Source organism: Bombina bombina, chromosome 5, assembly GCF_027579735.1.
Source record: "Bombina bombina isolate aBomBom1 chromosome 5, aBomBom1.pri, whole genome shotgun sequence".
In the NCBI taxonomy this organism is placed as follows: domain Eukaryota; kingdom Metazoa; phylum Chordata; class Amphibia; order Anura; family Bombinatoridae; genus Bombina; species Bombina bombina.
Window position 1 is genome coordinate 464,272,842 of NC_069503.1, and position 13,135 is coordinate 464,285,976.

Genomic DNA, 13,135 nt, shown 5'->3' on the forward strand with positions numbered 1-13,135 from the left:
CTGTAAACCAATATGAATAAAAACGGCTTGCTTCTTAAACTTTAAAACAATTTCAAATTAAAACAAGCAAAATATTCTTATATGTACCAGAAATGTGCAGAACAGATTATCTTGTTCCTATTTAGTTTTTGATAACTTTTTTAGGCATATTACATTATTGCACCTAATTACATTTCAGGGGCTCACTGTCTATATACATGGGATTGGTGGCTTCAAGGGGCATATATTGAAATACAAGGATAACAATGCTATTTTACAGACATTTCATATAATCGCAATTATTCAGATTTTTTTTTAACTTAGCATTGCTAATCAAATTATTTTTTGACAATTTTGAAATTAGGACACCATTAAAAAAATTTTTAGACCACAAATCCTTCGGTTTACTTGTTTTCTGCATTCTGATATGTTTAAATACTCTTCTTGCATCTACATAATAAAAGTATTTTGCCTACATTATCCCTTTAAATCTGCAGTAGCTTAACCAATAGTGTGAACACAAGTTTATTTAATAAGAGGATTTATTTAATGATCAGGTTATTTGGGAGTTGGAAAAGGTTGATGGTTTAACTTATGGTTTAGATTTGTCATTTTCTAAACATTTTAAATAAAAATAAAAAATTCCATAACTTTTCTTTAAACTATAAATAAATATATTTAACATTTTATTTTCATGTTCTATCATTTCTAGTGCAACTCTTCTGTGCTGCAGGTTTTCACCATTGACTTTGCATCTGAACATTGCTGCTCATCACGCTGATGCCAGCGATTTTTTTCAATGAATTTTAAATGCAATATTCCCCCTGTAATTAACCTCTTCAGTAACAGAAGCAAACCTACTTCCACAGTAAAAGATACATGAAAACCAGACAGTTCATTTTTTAAAAAAACTTGCTGAACTGCTCCAATTGCCAATACAGACATTAACATTTTTAAATTATGTTTGTTTAAATAAAATAAAAAAAATCTACCTTCTTCCACAAAATCCAGCTGCTCAGCAGTGTCATCATAAACTGTTCCAGGTTCAGTCTCACAGTCATATTCAAAGCTTTCTTCTTCAGTCAATGTCTCAATAAAGGACATAATTTTATGAGTGTATCCAACGGTTGGCATGGATTAAAAAATAAGCATGCTATGATTTAATACCCAGAAATAAACCGTGGCTGGCCCAGGTAAGCCACATTTGTGGCACAGTGAAAGGCCAGCAAAAGCCCCATTGATGGGGCAGCATATCCCCGTGCATTCACATACTTGGCAGCAAGGACTATGATTATTGTCACAGCTGACACATATGTGGAACCAACAGGGACGTGGGATACACCCACGTCAATTGCATTAGTTATTCCACTCCTGAGACATTTTTATTTAGAAGATAAGCTCAGTGTTGTTCTCACTAATAATACAAATTTAAAATAAAAGGCACAAACAGAAAAATAGTAGGTGCTTACAATAAAGAGTTAAAAGAAAGATAGTGTATTTGACAACTGTGCTCTCCCCTAAATACAACACGAATGGTAGCTCCCAGCAAGCAGTGAGTTTCATAGCAACTGCAGTAAGGAAGTGCTGGCCGATACTATAACTACACCTATAAGAGGGTGGGAGCTTGCAAGTTACCTTTTCAATGATTCATTAACCCTGCAAGTAACACATTCCAGAGTGCAAGTGTAACAACATATTATTAGGTCATAATCTTACTTTTTTTCTAGCAGAATTTAACAATAAATTCATATATATATATTTATTTGTAAATGTTTTTAGGCATTTTACTGCAACTGTTCTGGAGGTTCTGGTTAGTCCAAGAATAATTTGAAAGGCAATTTTGAATTATGCACCCGCTAAAAATGGCTGCTTAGCATATTAGCACAGTGTGCAAGTCTTAAGGCTTGCAAGCTTCTTTCGGTCGCATAAACAGAAAACAGGTGCTACATATGCACCCACAAAAGGCAGCACACGGGTGTAGTGTCAGTCTAAGAGATGTATATTAGCTGCTTTGCTAATTATTTTGGGCCTATAAAGCCTCAGAACAATTTGCACCTTTAAAATATGAAAGTAAAAATGATGCTTCAGATAAACCATAATAAAATCATATGCTTTATTTTAAAAAATGAGATCCTAAAACAAATTGTATAATATACTTAAAATATAATATCAATATAATTTGTATATAAAATAAATGTTGCTGTTTTCATCTTTTGTTACATTTCATTTTTTAAAGAGAATATGATTATTCTACAACTCACACACATAGAAACATAAACATAGATATTGACGGCAGATAAGAGCCCTAGGCCCAGCAAGTCTGCTCGATATTACCTAACAGTATAAACTTATCTAGTTTGTAGGATAGCCTTATGCTTGTCCTATGACAGCAAAGGAGTTTTATTCTAGTATAGATACAATTTAGCCTTAAAGGGACACTGAACCCACATTTTTTCTTTTGTGATTCAGATAGAGCATGACATTTTAATCAACTTTCTAATTTACTCCTATTATCACTTTTTCTTCATTCTCTTGGTATCTTTATTTGAAATGTCCATTTTGGTGAACAACCTGGGTTGTCCTTGCTCATTGGTGGATAAATTCATCCACCAATAAAAAAAGTGCTGTCCAGAGTTCTGAACCCCAAAAAAAAGCTTAGATGCCTTCTTTTTCAAATAAAGATAGCAAGAGAACGAAGAAAATTTGATAATAGGAGTAAATTAGAAAGTTGCTTAAAATTGCATGCTCTATCTGAATCACAAAAGAAAAATTTGGGGTTCAGTGTCCCTTTAAAAAGCTTCAGTATGTATGAACAGTTTTGGCAAAACCATTTTCACATGCGGTAGTATCATTTTTATGCTTTATTTATAATTTGCCAACATATTCCACAATGCTCTACACAGATAATATTTAAAGTTATATGAAAAAAATATTCTGTGATTCAGACAGAACAAACCATTTTAAAAAAGTTTCCAATTTACTTCTATTATCAAATTTGCTTTGTTCCCATGATATTCTGTGTTGCAGATATTCCTAGCTAGGCATCTGGAGCACTACATTGCAGGAAATAGTGCTGCCATATAGTGCTCTTGCAAATGGATAACATTCTTGCAAAACAGCTGCCATATAGTGCTCCAGAAATGGGCCACAAATGGTGGCCTTAGAGGGAATATTGGTTGGGTTAGGGAATGTACTTCTGTTTGAAGTGGTAAGGACTCAGAGCTCGGGAGTGTGCATGTGTTAGCATTATATGGCAGCTGTATGTGTAGCTATGTTTAACATTGCTATAAACAATGTTACAAACACTGCTGCTAGATGGTTAAAAACACATGTACGCTCCTGAGCTCACCTTAGTTTACTCTTTAACAAAGGATACCAAGAGAACTAAGCTAATTTGATAATAGAAGTAAATTGGCAAGTTATTTAACATTTAAAGCTCTATTAAATCCATTAAAGTTTAATCCCTTCCCACCCTTAGGACATTCCATGCCGTCCTAAATGTTTTGTGCTTTAGCAGCGTTAGGACGGCATGGAATGTCCTAGCCGTTTGGCTGTCCTGAAGCCTTTTAAGCTTCCTAAATGGGAAAGCAGGCTGGAGGGGGTGCCTAGCATCATAGGCTCTCCCCCCTGACCCGATCCCATCATTCAAATCACTCGATCGTTCATGCAATCTTGTGATTTCAATTCTTACTAATTTGTTAACATCGGAACTTTGTTCTGAGGTAGATAAATAAGTCTCGGCGGAAAGGATTAATTTGAGTTTACTGTCAATTTAAGCTTTCCCTTTATAGGAAATATGGGCAAACTTGATGAGCATATGGTTGTCACCTGCCATCAAAAATATATTCTAAAATGCCCCTTTTAGATTAAACAAATAAAAATCATTGCCTTGGAACTTATTTCAAACTCATGTTTGCCAAGAATAAAATGTATGTTAGTGCATTATTACATTTATTTTTTCACCATATGTTTGTCCTCTGCATAGACGATGAGCACACAATTGAAGTCTCACACTTGCATGCTCCTGTCTGGCTGCAAAGCTGAGCACAGTGTGTGCGTGGAGGATATGCAAGTATGCTGCTCTTAATGGGTTCACTTGCTGTGTCCTCCTCAAGGGTGGCAATTCATTGCCCCTGGGTGTACAATGGCAACTATGTGTTTACCCCCTTTGCAAGGGTTAAATTAAACATATAACGAAAAAAGACACTGATTTAAAAATAGTGTTCTACAAAAAAAACTGCATTTTACATATTGTCCCTTTAAGATTAATTGTGAACTGCTTTTAAAAACTGTTCTTATTATGTTATTATGAGTTGAGATATAAAAGTTTATTAGTGAAGTAGTGAAGTCGGTTTAATGTAGTTGTAATGTCTACTGGTTTGAGATTTAAGCTACTTAATCCTGGATGATAATATTTTTTAAATGATTCTTATATTAATACTATTGAATTATTTTAATATTTTTTAAAGGGACATGCAAGACAAAATTAACCTTTCTTGGTTCAAATAAAGCCTGCAGGTTAAACAGACTTTTACCTTTACTTTTTTTTATTAAGTGTTCTTCATACTCTCTGCATCCTTTGTTAAAGAAAATCATAACTAGATAGGCTTAGGAGCAGCAATGCACTACTGGGAGCTAGCTGGTGATTGCTGGATATATACATATGCCTCTTGTCGTTGACTCACCAGATCTGTTCAGCTAGGTCCCATTAGTGCATTGCTGCTCTGGAACTGACTCTAACTAAGTGTTTAACCCATCTACAGGAGTTTAAAGGGACACTGAACCCAAAAATTTTCTTTCATGTTTCAGATAGATCATGCAATTTTAAGCAACTTTCTAATTTACTCCTTTAATCATTTTTTTTCGTTCTCTTGCTATCTTTATTTGAAAAAGAAGGCATCTAAGCTTTTTTTCTTGGTTCAGACCTCTGGACAGCACTTTTTTATTGGTGGATGAATTTATCCACCAATCAGCAAGGACAACCCAGGTTGTTCACCAAAAATGGGCCGGCATCTAAACTTACATTCTTGAAATTTCAAATAAAGAAAATTTGATAATAGGAGTAAATTAGAAAGTTGCTTAAAATTTCATGCTCTATCTGAATCACGAAAGAAAAAAATTTGGGTTCAGTGTCCCTTTAACACCCAGTTATATAGAAGCAATAGTGCAATAATAAAATGCCCTAACATGAGTTACACTGTTAAAACCAGCTAATTCTAATATTACATTTTGAATAAAGAGGTAGTTATTAGCAAGGAAAATAGATATAGACTCTGCTAATATTATTAATTTTTAGGAGATATAGGGGTAGACTGGCTTGAAACTGAGCATTTTATAGCTATCAGCGTCAAAAGTAATCTTCATTTTTTATTTGATTGTATTTATTAAGCTATTCAATGCTTTGTTCTAACTTTGAACACTGTGTATAGTTTTATGTTTATTCAAAATATTAAAAGGGAATAAATGATGTATCTAAATAAATATAGTGATTCAGTAAAGTTAGTGATGTGTCATCTCTTTATCGGGAAACAAAGGAAATGGGGTTGGTTAATATTGATTATATCAATTGCAGAACAGTTCCTGGTCACACCTTATATTATAGTATCACAAAGCTATAGAATTGTTTTTCCAATTGCCATTAACTAATCATAAATGTCAACTTTTATTTTCCAGCACTAATTGCCCAGTTTATTGGTTGTTTTTGTGTGCAAATATTTCAACATTTTAAAAATCAAAACCAGGCTCACATTTTAAGAGGGTTGGGCTTTAGGTGGAACACAATTTAAAAGAGGGCGTGGTTGGGGTCTTAACAGGTTTAGATGGGTGGGGCTTACACAAAGCATTTATTGGAATATTAAAACTGGTAGAAAATGCTGTTAACATCTTAGCTGCAATTAAACCATTAAAACACTATGGGCCAGATTATGAGTGGAGCGCAAACATTACTCGCGAGTGATAAAGGGTTTATTGTGTGTGTTTGCACCTGTCGGGTTTTCTGATTGTATTACAAGTTGAAAGTAAACGTGATTACTGGAGCACAATTCAAGTTAACGCTTGTCGGGTTAGAGCGTCTTTAGAGCTCTGATTCACTGTTTCGCAAAACAAAAAAAAGTGTCCCAAAACACATTAAAGATACACTACAAAGTATAGTTACACTCATAATAACACTATTTAATAAAAATTATTCACAAAAAATATTGCACAAAAAAGTTATAATGGCTCAAAGATATGATGGTCTCAGGTGTTTAAAAAAAAAAAAGACAGCCAAAAAAAGGGGCTTTAACAGAGATATATACATATACATGTCTAAAGATGTATGTGTGTATATATATATATATATATATATATATATATATATATATATATATCTCAAAATGTATATATATATGTGTACATATGTATTTTTATGTGTATATATATATTTAGACATATATACACATTAATACATATGTACACACATATATACATATCTCTAAGTGCATTAGAGCTCTTTGCAGTTTAGTAGATGAAAACATGAAAATACATTTATGCAATTTTCATATTTAATAAAGTGTCATACTGTGTATTTACTGTAAATATTTAACATTCCAATGTTCTGCACATAGCGGAATATGTTCTAAGTATTTTTAAATAGATATTCCTAATATATGTGTACAGGTGGCCCTCGTTTTACAACGGTTCAATTTACACCGTTTCAGAATAACAACCTTTTTTTCCAGTCATGTGACTGCTATTGAAAAGCTTTGAGAAGCAGTGCATTTATTAAAATAGCCAGTAGGTGGAGCTGTCCTCTTGTGTTGCAGCAAAGCAAAGCAAGCTGAAATTAATCAGTTTAACCAGACCTGAGCTATCGAGCAGATTTCAAGGGAACAATATCTTCCTGTCTATAAATCAGTCCAGATTGGAATGCATAGAAAGAACTGTTTGCAGAAAAATGCAAGTGAAGTCTGTGTTGTGTGATTATTTTATTAGGTTTATAATACTGTTTAGCAAATGTTTTTGATCATTTAACTTAGTTTAATTATATATTCTGTGTTGTGTGATTATTTTATTAGGTTTATAATGCTGTTTAGCATTTAAAGTCTTCATTTCAAAGCTTTAAAAATAATGTATTAGGTGTTCCTTATGACAATTTTGAGAGGGGCCTGGAACCTATCTCCCTCACTTCCCATTGACTTACATTATAAACTGGATTTCAATTTACAACTGTTTCGATTTACAACCATTCCTTCTGGAACCTAACCCCGGCGTAAACTGAGGGCTACCTGTATATGTGTGTGTGTGTGTGTATATATATATATATATATATATATATATATATATTTGTGCAAAAAATAAACATCACCACAACATATATGTAGAAATATGTATTTATGAATAAATAAAACATTCTTCTATGTAAAGAACATTGGAATGTGAAATATTCAAATTTTCATGTTGGGTTAGCGCACTTGAGAATATGCGATTGTGTTTGCGCACGAGTAGGATAGTAGTTTTTAGTTTTGCACTTATTTTTGCTCCATTGACTTCTATGGGAGATAGGTTATCGTGCGCAATATTATAAGTTTGGCTTCTTATTCATGTCAGGTTAGCGCATAAACAAAAACAGTTTACTTTTAACTCTTAATACAGCGCAAACCGATGCGCGCAAAAAGCTTACTTCTAACAGAGTTAACCCTTTGTGTATAGAGAGAAACATAAGGAGTTCTACTTGCCTTTTAAGCTCATCTCATTTGAATGGGCTGTCCTTTCAATGGGCAAAAGCAGCAATTTCATACAAAAATAAACCTAAATGAGCAATTTCCCACACATTTTATACTCTGAAGCTGGTAGAAGTCATTAGAAACACTTAAAGGAGAATCAAATTTTACAGCACACTGTCCCATTAAAGATTACATTTCTGTCATCCTACATTTTAAAAATGTTACAGACTAATTAAAAAAGGACATAAAAGTCATAGTTTAAATGTACATGAGTGCACTTCAGTTTTCAAGATTTTTTACAATATACTTGTATTAGCAAAAATGCTTCTATTGAAACTTATTACTGTTTCAAGGGCATATGTATATATGATGTGCCTGCACTCTACCTGCTCAGGAGATACAGATATTTAAAAAACAAACAAACTACAATTTCCTTTTATTTACAGAAGGTATAAGACAGCATTGTACTGCTTTATAATTATAAGTAAAGAAGTCCCAAACAAAATAGTAAGACCAAGAGAGCTATAGTAAATTGAATTTTAAGAAAATAAAAATAAATATTTTAAGATTTTAAGTAACTGAATGGGCAGCCTGGAAGAGGCAGAGAGACAGAGTTAAATAGTCAGAGATATTTGTCCTGAAACTCCCTTTGTGAATGTGGCTGCAGTGCTGAATGCTAGCACGGCTGACCAAGTCACTCAGATACTTTTCTTTGAAAACTGGTAACCAGGCAGTCACTGCCAAGCTAAATTGTAAAAGCTTTATTAAGACTATCTGAAGCGTTCTTGGGTCCCAATAAGCTTGTTGTTTTTCTTCTTGCTTCAGTCATTTACAGTAGCTCTGAAAAAAGCCTGGAGACAAAGTATTCAGCCATCGCCTGTGAAATCGCCCATTGTTTAAAAGATGCAGGAAAATGAAAGCATTCATAATAGCAATGCTAAACTGTTTGGTTCACTTTTCATCTATCTTAGAGATGTTTAAAGAACCATTACAAGTCATGTAAACCCTAAAGAATAAAGGTACAGTGCACAGGGCCGTCTTTAATATTGATTGGACCCTGGGCAAAAATTTTCTTGGGCCCCCCACCCCATGCAATTTTGCTCTCCACCCCAACATCCCAAAAAACAACTAAATCAATTGTTTTTATTATTATTAGCCCAGCGGTGGATCATCCACTGCTGGGCTAATCATTTAAAAAAAAAAAATGCAATATGTGAAACTGGACCTAAGCAGTACTAATAAGTAAATAAATATATAAATTCCTCCACTGTGGATTCATTTAATATTCTTTTGAATGTGATTCTGGTGTGAGGTTAGCTGGTTAAAGAGATTTAGGGCAGCCAACAGGAGCAAAGCAAGGTAAAGTAGGAAGCATGGAGGTGCAGACAAATATAAGTTTACTGACTGGAACAGCAGAACTACTATGGGAAGCTGTAAAATCTGAGACAGAGAGAAAATAAAACTATAAAAATAAACCTTACATTAATGTGTGAAGTATCAGCATGACGCTATACATCAGCCACACCAGCACATGTCGCTTCTTTGCTAGGAACAAGTTCCCTCTCACCCTGAACTAGACAATGCTGCATGGGTTGGGGCGTGTGTGCACTAACTTATTCTTCCCACTGACACCTTTCTACAAAGCACTATTCCCCTAACAAACTTCAGTTAGTTGATCTTAGGGCCACAGCAGAAAGAGCAGGGCTAAGGGGACCAGTAGACTGGATGCTGTCTGTCCAAGGCTGCATGGATACAGTGTGAGATGAGTCACACAGCCCCAAGACTGAAGAGAGCAGTGTATGCAGCTGCACAGATGCTCAAATCCTCATGTGCCTGCCGCTCCAGCTTTCTGCTGCATGCGCCTACAGTCAGCCCTACCCAGAAACAATCTCCACCACCAGAGAAGTTACCTGGTAACAGTGGTAACCCCAGTAGGACCTTTTCTGATGCAGTGGGAAATGGCTGGATGCCGAGTTAGGGCTTTGCATTCAGTGCTGCACAGTGCACATCTAAAACAGCACATGGCACTAGCTTGGCATGTCACATGACACCGGCACGGTCTGGCACAGTTTTTAAAACAAATATAAGCAGAGAACTTTTGACTGTGACAGTATTAGGACTGAATGTGTGTGTTCCCCATGTCACATCAGCAGTCTAGTATGAACCATAAAAAAAAAAAAGAAATTTTTTTTTTTTTTTTTTTTTTTTTTTTTTTTTTTAGGACTCTTGGGCCCCTCAACAGAGACTGGGCCCAGGGCAGCTGCCCCTTTTGCCCTGTGTTAAAGACGGTCCTGACAGTGCATTGTAATTTTTTTCCCCACATATGTATGTGTTTCCAATTATCCATTTTGCGTGGGGTGACGCCTCGTCCAGCCACGGCGTGCAGAGTGTATTAAATTGTTTGCCGATAGCTCATTTACCTTACTTTTGTAATTTGAAATAGCTGTTTTTGCCTGGTGTGTCCTCACCTATACTGTTACTGTACTGGTTATAGAAAAGCTATGTAAATAAGAATGTGCCAAACAAATTACATTTCCATTGGGGTGGGTGAGAGTGGTACCAAAATGTTTATTATTTATTGTTCTCTCTAAGGGCCTGATATTGAAAACCTCGCTGCTCAAGTAAGATGATTTAAGAAGTCATGTCGGTATTATCTTGAGAAAGGTTTATGTTGAAATGTAGTGTTCTTTATGTGAAACAGAGACTTCTACACTACAATGTATAAAAAAAATCCCAAAGATTTTGCATGATTTCTCTCCATGCCGGCGAGGATTTGAATATCAGGCCCTAAAGTATAGGTAATTGTGTATAAAGAGAGATATATACAATAGATATTGAGTGTATACATAGAAAGATAAGATAATAGAGCCTGCACTCCATGAAAACAGCACATTTGATTGGGGTATGGTTTAAATTAGCAGAGACAGCCATTTAATATATAAAAGTAAACCTAATGAAGAAATTCTCCAAATATTTTAAACTCTGTAGCTGATATAATAAGCAGGGAAACCAATTTTACATTATACTGTCCCTTTAAATTAATGTGTATTTAGTTTAATTAAAAAATAAAAATATATATATATATATATATATATATATATATATATATATTTTAAAAGCATATATAGTCAGAAAAGTACTGTTACTTTGATACTATTTGCTAAATTAATTTAATAGTTTAGGTGCCTTACCATCATTGTGCACAAACATGCACTATTTGTACTACACAGATAAATTCAAATCTAGGTACCCTAAAACTGATCAGCACATGGCCATGTGACCTATAAGTAGCAGGAAAAAAAAAAACTATCTCCACCTGTTAGTGATTCCAACACCCTGAACATAAACATAGTAAACAAAACTCTTGTTCCCAGAAAATCGACCCACCATATCTTATATAGGGGTAACAAGCACTCTTCATGACCCTGTCTATAACTCTCTTACCAATTATAGTTATAGAGTGGTTTGAAAGCTTCTCCTTGGTTAAGGTTTGAGATACAAGACTTCATCATGAATTTATTTAAACAAAACCCTTACACCAGGGGTGAAATGATTTATGGAGTGAAGAATTATTATTTAAATTCAACTCTCAATGCATGAACCTGATGTATTGGTATCCTAAAGAGATTTGAGCCATAGGAAAGTGATATTCCAAGATTTTTTATCTAATATTTAAAGGAACATTGAACTGTGAAATTTTCTCCCCTTTAATAGGTTCCCAATAATCCTTTTTAAATGCTGGAGTGTATTAAACTGTTAACAAACAGCTAATTTACCTTTGTTTTGTAATTTAACATAGCAAATAGCTGATGTTGGCTGTTAAAAACATAATTTATGTAAGAACTTACCTGATAAATTCATTTCTTTCATATTGGCAAGAGTCCATGAGCTAGTGACGTATGGGATATACATTCCTACCAGGAGGGGCAAAGTTTCCCAAACCTCAAAATGCCTATAAATACGCCCCCCACCACACCCACAATTCAGTTTAACAAATAGCCAAGAAGTGGGGTGATAAGAAAGGAGCGAAAGCATCAACGAGGAATTGGAATAATTGTGCTTTATACAAAAAAATCATAACCACCACAAGAAAAGGGTGGGCCTCATGGACTCTTGCCAATATGAAATAAATGAATTTATCAGGTAAGTTCTTACATAAATTATGTTTTCTTTCATGTAATTGGCAAGAGTCCATGAGCTAGTGACGTATGGGATAGCAAATACCCAAGATGTGGAACTTCCACACAAGAGTCACTAGAGAGGGAGGGATAAAATAAAGACAGCCAATTCCGCTGAAAAATTAATCCACAACCCAAATCAAAAGTTTCAATCTTTATAATGAAAAAAACTGAAATTATAAGCAGAAGAATCAAACTGAAACAGCTGCCTGAAATACTATTCTACCAAAAACTGCTTCTGAAGAAGAGAAAACATCAAAATGGTAGAATTTAGTAAAAGTATGCAAAGAAGACCAAGTCGCTGCTTTGCAAATCTGATCAACAGAAGCTTCATTCTTAAAAGCCCAGGAAGTAGAAACTGACCTAGTAGAATGAGCCGTAATCCTCTGCGGCAGGGATTAACCGACTCCAAATAAGCATGATGAATCAAAAGCTTTAACCAAGATGCCAAAGAAATGGCAGAAGCCTTCTGACCTTTCCTAAAACTAGAAAAGATAACAAATAGACTAGAAGTCTTTCTGAAATCTTAGTAGCTTCAACATAATATCTCAAAACTCTTACCACATCCAAAGAATGTAAGGATCTTTCCAAAGAATTCTTAGGATTAGGACACAAGGAAGGAACAATAATTCCTCTACTAATGTTGTTAGAATTCACAACTTTAGGTAAAAATTTAAATGAAGACAGCAAAACCACCTTATCCTGATGAAAAATCAGAAAAAGGAGACTCACAAGAAAGAGCAGAAAATTCAAAAACTGTTCTAGCAGAAGAGAAGGCCAAAAGGAACAATACTTTCCATGAAAGAAATTTAATGTCCAAAAAATGCATATGCTCAAACGGAAGAGCCTGTAAAGCCCTCAGAACCAAATGAAGACTCCAAGGAGGAGAAATTGGCTTAATGACAGGCTTGATACGAACCAAAGCCTGAACAAAACAATGAATATCAGAAAGATTAGCATTTTTTTCTGTGAAAACAGCACAGAAAGAGCAGAGATTTGTCCTTTCAAGGAACTTGCAGACAAAACCCCTTATCCAAACCATTCTGAAGAAACTATAAAATCCTAGGAATTCTAGGAAGAGAATTTAAGAGAAGAGCATCATGAGATGTAAGTCTTCCAAACTCGATAATAAATATTTCTAGACACAGATTTACGAGCCTGCAACATAGTATTAATCACTGAGTCAGAGAAACCTCTATGACTAAGTACTAAGCGTTAAATTTCCATACCATCAAATTAATAATTTGAGTTCCTGACGGAAAAAACGAATGTTAA

The 13,135-nt window shown here is 34.6% G+C and overlaps 1 protein-coding gene across 5 annotated transcripts in view; it reads right to left on the bottom strand.

Annotated features, from left to right (window-relative positions):
- The window catches only part of TRAK1 (trafficking kinesin protein 1), a 353,264-nt gene that overhangs the window by 237,783 nt on the left and 102,346 nt on the right, over nt 1-13,135 (bottom strand). Inside the window, exon 1 of one of the 5 annotated variants that reach the window (XM_053714339.1) lies at nt 972-1,218. The exons of the other annotated variants lie outside the window; for them this stretch is intronic. Coding sequence (XP_053570314.1) covers nt 972-1,113 — 142 coding nt within the window. The 5' untranslated portion in view covers nt 1,114-1,218. Of the gene's footprint in view, nt 1-971; nt 1,219-13,135 lie in introns of those variants that run through there. 5 annotated transcript variants of the gene reach the window in all.